This window comes from Pyrus communis, chromosome 10 (assembly GCF_041283825.1).
Source record: "Pyrus communis isolate YQ-2024b chromosome 10, ASM4128382v1, whole genome shotgun sequence".
Classification (NCBI taxonomy): domain Eukaryota; kingdom Viridiplantae; phylum Streptophyta; class Magnoliopsida; order Rosales; family Rosaceae; genus Pyrus; species Pyrus communis.
Window position 1 is genome coordinate 28,952,968 of NC_142574.1, and position 5,690 is coordinate 28,958,657.

At 35.7% G+C, this 5,690-nt stretch overlaps 1 protein-coding gene across 1 annotated transcript; it reads left to right on the forward strand.

Annotated features, from left to right (window-relative positions):
• Nucleotides 1-3,524: 3,524 nt before the first annotated feature.
• Nucleotides 3,525-4,688, forward strand: LOC137729963 (uncharacterized). Its single transcript, XM_068469015.2, has 2 exons — nucleotides 3,525-4,069; nucleotides 4,347-4,688. Exons 1-2 carry the CDS (start codon nucleotides 3,593-3,595, stop codon nucleotides 4,506-4,508), a joined length of 639 nt encoding a protein of 212 aa, XP_068325116.2. The 5' UTR covers nucleotides 3,525-3,592; the 3' UTR covers nucleotides 4,509-4,688.
• Nucleotides 4,689-5,690: the final 1,002 nt, after the last annotated feature.

Consider the following 5,690-nt stretch of genomic DNA (forward strand, 5'->3'; position numbering starts at 1 on the left):
TAGAAAATAAATAAATAAACAACTTTATTGCGTACCATATATCATTATGGGACCATATGTGTTGGAGTAATTTGGATTTAAACTTCTGATTCTGACCCAAAAAAATTTAATTCCAAATCCAAAAGTTCTCAAATTTGAGCATTTGCAATGTATCTAGAAATTCGAAAAATTCCAAATTTCTAATCCAACTTTATGCAAATTTTTTCAGACTAGATGAGATCTCAAAATTCCAAATAAATTCTAAATTTTTATGCAAAATGGATGTATTTTGTGGTCAATTTTTATATTCTTTCTAATTGGATGTGTTTATAAACTTTATATCATACACATTAAAAATGAGGAGTAGAACATTATTAGTACACAAATATGTATTTTTAGAACTACGAAATGAGAGTAGAGATTGAATCTAAAACACAATGAATAAATAAATAAAAAACCATTATCGATCAGCGCAATTCACCATTTTCATAAAAGCACTGCATTCAGTTTAACCACATGTTTTTAAGAGTGAGGATTTCGACATGGATGTGGATTCGTTGTTTGCAAGTGTTTGGTTTCTATCACAACTATATTCTTAAAGAATAATTATATTTCTAGAGCTTTAGAGCTTTAATATGTAGTCATAAGTTCATAAAACGCTTTTTTGGATTGAAACTAATTTAGAAGTGTTAAATGGGTACATTACTCCACTAACCAAGAAAATAATCTGTGGTGAATTTGCTCAAACATACAACTATAGCAAATTCCTCAACAACTACCTCACGGACCAAAACTACAAACGTCACCCATACCAATTTGTCACAAAATGATACCTGTGACAGATATGTATCAGTGACTACAATAGGTTTTATCCAAATAGCGAGGCCACATAAAGTTATCGCGTAGGAGCGAGACCACATAAAGTCCTCATTAATAAACAAGACCACATAAATCATCACACAAGGCGAAAATCACCTCCAACCGTCACTCTAGTGTGGCCACAACACGTGCTAAGTGAGACAACAAAACTAATTATGTTGAGAAGGGACTCATTAGTCAACTCATTCATCAACGATCGACAACCTCATTACTCAAACAAATTTGAGGCCCAACGCTACTGTGCCGCTATATAAATGACACGCCTAAGGTGGGGACTAACAGAGCTAATCGCTAAAGGCAGTGCAAACTTGTTAAGCAACATGCATTATGTTAATTATATTGCTCTTTGCAATCAAATTGTCATTTAAACTTTGTGTGGATAGCAATATTCCAAGAAAATAGTTGTGATAGTAATATCCCAAGAAAATACGAGAAACTCTAAATAAGAGAAATTATGTGATCCGATACCCGTATCACATGTTTTCTACAGCCGTAGTCACAAAAACCATCCCATACCCCACCTCTTGCTATTGAGATCCACCACTTCCCCCACCTGGTCCCATTCCCCCTCTCATAAATGAATGAGGATTCTTTTTGGATTCTTTTTATAAGAATCTGGAAAATCCTTAAATCATGTTCGTTCATCGTACATCGTGCGGTCAGAAATTATTTTAAATATATATATTTTAAAATAAATATAAATGATATTTGACAAAATTAACTACATAATATACGACACAATTTGAAAATTCCAGAATTCTCGAATTTGGAGAGGATCCTTCCGGTGCATAAATATACCATTCCGACGAATATACCATTCCGACTACCGTACTCAAGAACCTCTTCTAGATAGACTTAGTCATTTGATTGAAACACTTTTCTTTCACTGTTCACGCGGTCCAGGCTGTAGGGGTTATGTCACCGGGCTGTAGGGTAAATGTCATGATAATCGCAAGTTCCACGTGTGGCGATGAAAGACACCGATATCTCTTATATTTAGGTCATTATCGTCCGCTTTTCAATCAACACTAGTACAGATGCGTGTGTACGTAGAAAAATCTTAGCCATAAGCTTAGCCTCTAATGGAAAAGATAATATTTTTGTTTCATTATATAGAGCAAGGAAATTTAATTAGAATATTTGTTTCATTACGCAATTTAGATGTATTTGAATTATCTAGACGGTGTGTTACCTTAATTACCCATCAAGTTTGAATCTTCATTGTATGTAATTTAGATTGCATTAGAATATCGTTTATCTAAAAAAAGATATGGTTACTAGCACTTAGTGTTTACAATCTATTCGACATGGTCAAGATTTACATGAAAATATCGGAAAAGTTAGAGAAAAATTTAGAAGTGGGATGAAGTCTAAACTTTACAAGATATCAACAAAGCTCGACAGTTTATGTTGATATTTTCGACATATCAATTGAATATCGACAAATTATCATATAACATCTATTGAAAACAAAGACTCAACCACAGAAAAGAATAAACCAGATCCTTGTGGTGGGGTTTAACCTCATCGAAATCTATATCGCATATCCAATTGGTTGTGCACAAGAGACCAACACTACTAAGAAACAAATTAGAGAGGCTATCAAAGGTATGCAATTTTCGGTTACTTTTCATAAACACCAGTTAGAACATTGTCTACGTGCACTTTGTTGGAAATTTAATATTTTATTATAATATTAAATTTATCAATTAAAAGAAAATTAGAAGTGACGTTTTTTTTTTTTTTTTTTTTTTTTGGAATGATGGCTCTTCAAATAAAGAATTGCAACGTTTGAGACTTTATGGATAGTCACATATTTTCAAAAGAGACATCTTTACTTTTATATATAGGCAAGTCACCTTGTAGTTATGAAATACATTTTCATTAATCAAATAATCATACTTAAAGTGCACTAAATATTAGAGAGTCTCATCGAGTCCATATGAAAGAGCATTTAGCACAACGCGGTTCATTATAGTCTTGTGATTTGGAGTACTACTGTTACAGGGACGTGGTTTTCGCATCTTGAGAGACAAGTGCTCATCAACTATGGTTTTTTAATCCATGTATGTGCATTTGACATTATTTTTCATTATGCGTATGCGGCAAATTTGGTATTTAGTTACATAATGAGAACTTTTAGAAGTTACCTTAGACTGAAAAGCAGTAGTTGAAAATAACTTACACGAAATAAGGACATCAGGGTGATAGTGTCTGGAATCAATTATGCATGAAAAAGCTAAAGCATGTGACAAAGCATAAAATGATTGGGACACTCTCATTACAGCGTTCTCGCTTCATGTCAGTCTTCGGCTCAAGTTAAAACGCACTCATCATCAATAATTTAGGACACTCTCACTATAGCGTTCCCGTTTCACGTTAGTCTCCGTCACAAGTTAAAACGCACTCATCACCGGCACTAATTTGAATGGATTGATTACACCGTCTCTGCGTGCAAAGTAGTGTTAAGGCCACACGTTAATATTCGCTTGTGAAAATGTAAATCCTGAAATATTATTGGGCATCTAAATAAAGCCCAATAACGAAAAGTTCCCTTGGGCTCATCATCAGCCCACCAGTAGTAGGACCCACCAATTATTCTTCGCTTCCAATTTCTGGAACTAAAAGTGTAGGACCCACCAACCTTTCTTCGCTCCAATTTCCGGAACGATAAGTGTCAAACATTTTCAACCGTCGATCACTCATCAGACATTTTAGAGCTCCAGAAAACCCTATGGCGAAAACGACGCCGTCGCACCCAACCCTTCTCTTCCTCACCGTTCTCCTCCTGACCACAGCACAGCCCTCCCAATCCTTCTCCTACTATCAGTACCGAACCCTCTTCTCCCTCGCCCACTCGCTCATGACGCGCGTGGCCAACCTCCGCGAATCACGCGGCGACATTTCGGGATCGGAGCGGGCCAGGGCCGTCGCGTCGAAGCTGGAGCGGGGGCTCGAGATGGGCGTGTGGGGTTTCATGCGGTCCGCCGGCTGGGACTACCTCTGGAACTACGCGTGGAGGGACTTCCCCAATACGGAGGTGGTATACGGCGCCGTTTCGGACGCGAACGAGTTGCTGAGGTGGCTGGGTGACCTGACTCAGAGGAAATCGGACTCCGATAGAGCCGCTTGGGTCGCTCAGAATTACCAAAGTATCCTCAGGGTTTCCAATTCGCTGCTCCGTCGGCTCCTCAATGTGTTCTATCATTCGGTACGCACCGTATCACTTTTTACCTAAATATCAAGTACGTTTATGTTTTTAGGTCAAATATAATAAAAAACATTCTGATGGTTAACTTTTATTTTTTTTCGGAAGCATTTTCAAACAAACCCTTTAAACATCTGGTGAATCATTTTTGTAAAATATTTTATTGTGACGTGTTACTTAATCCGTAGTATCCATGAACAATGGTGTTTTTACGCGAGTGTTATCGAATATATACACGTGTTATAAAATGTGTGACACTACGGTTGGGGTTTTGTGGCAGGGAGCGTTGAGAGATTTGGTGAAGACGGTGCAGAGAGAGGTGGTGGAGGGCGAGCTATTAAGGGATTGTCTTGAATTGGGCTCCGATGATTTGCAAGGTGTTGTTCAAATCCTCAAGGATTTGGGATTGAAATACGGTTCCACCAACCATCAAGAACTATGACATTTTATGGCTTGTAATTTTATTTTCTTTCATCATACACTACAAAAATTTGTCACGTTTGTTTTTTATGTCCTTTAGTTATGGGGCCTCAACTTAGAGGACAATGGGCTCCTTTATTTATTGCTTCTCGAATGTAGTGTCAATTTGCCATAAACTTTGGATATTGTTTTTGTTGTTGGATCTGCTTTTGTAAGAGAAATTTTTCGGTTTACTTGAAACACGAACATTTTGTAAATGAAGAAATACTTAAATATAAAAACTTCTATGCACTTATATTATAAATACAAGCTCGCGTTTTGAACACAAGGAAAAATCTCTCATTTTGTAGGAACAACTTTAACTCGTAAATGCTTCTGTTAGAAGTATAATTTTTTCTTTGTCACATTCGGCATGCATGGTATGTATGATTAGATTGTAATAGAAGAAGACTTTCTAATTTTAAGACATATCGGAAGTGGAAGTGAATACTTTTCATTTGGTGGGGATGAAAAGAAGATAAGACATAAAGAAAACTCATTATTTCCATTCCTTCCATTTTATAAAGAATTATAATGGATAAGTTTTTACCGTAAATAATTCATCTTCTACCCTCGTGTTGGACATAATTTTTTCATTTATCCCCTCATCGTACCTTCAAATTAAAGAGTTATATATCCCAATTTAATTTCTTTCACCAAGATAGGGTGTGACGACTTTTTGAAACTGTTTACACCTCCCAATTTTTTGAATTAAAAATATAGAAGTCCAAATGCTTTTATGGCTGGTTCTACCAAACACTAAAATAGCGTCGATCTAAAAGCGCATATGAAAAAGTCCTTTGACATATTTGAGAGTTCTTATTAAAAAAAAAATTAATGAAAAAAATTTGAAAATTTTGAGTTTTAACCATAAAGATAAAATAAAAGGTAAAATGAATAGTACTATGATTGACTTTTTAGTGTAAAAATATGATTTTTCCTTAAATTAAACAATACCAGAACCTTTTCGTTAAAGTTCCCTACTATAAAAAATGCTCTTCTACTAAAAGTGTTCTTCCTAGAACTCAATCATGGCCTAGCACTAGACCCGGCAATCAAGTCGTGTTTGTTATGTTTTTGTTGTTTTTGCGTCATAATTAATATCTTAACGGATCGTATCGTGTAAAATTCGTTATCTCAAAGGGTTCTTAAGAGGAGACTCAAT

Excerpts from the sequence above, each read along its gene's own strand:
- LOC137729963 (XM_068469015.2), top strand. The coding sequence starts at position 3,593 with ATGGCGAAAACGACGCCGTCGCACCCAACCCTTCTCTTCCTCACCGTT. Across the intron at positions 4,070-4,346 it reads TCAATGTGTTCTATCATTCG|GGAGCGTTGAGAGATTTGGT; the intron begins GTACGCACCGTA and ends GTTTTGTGGCAG.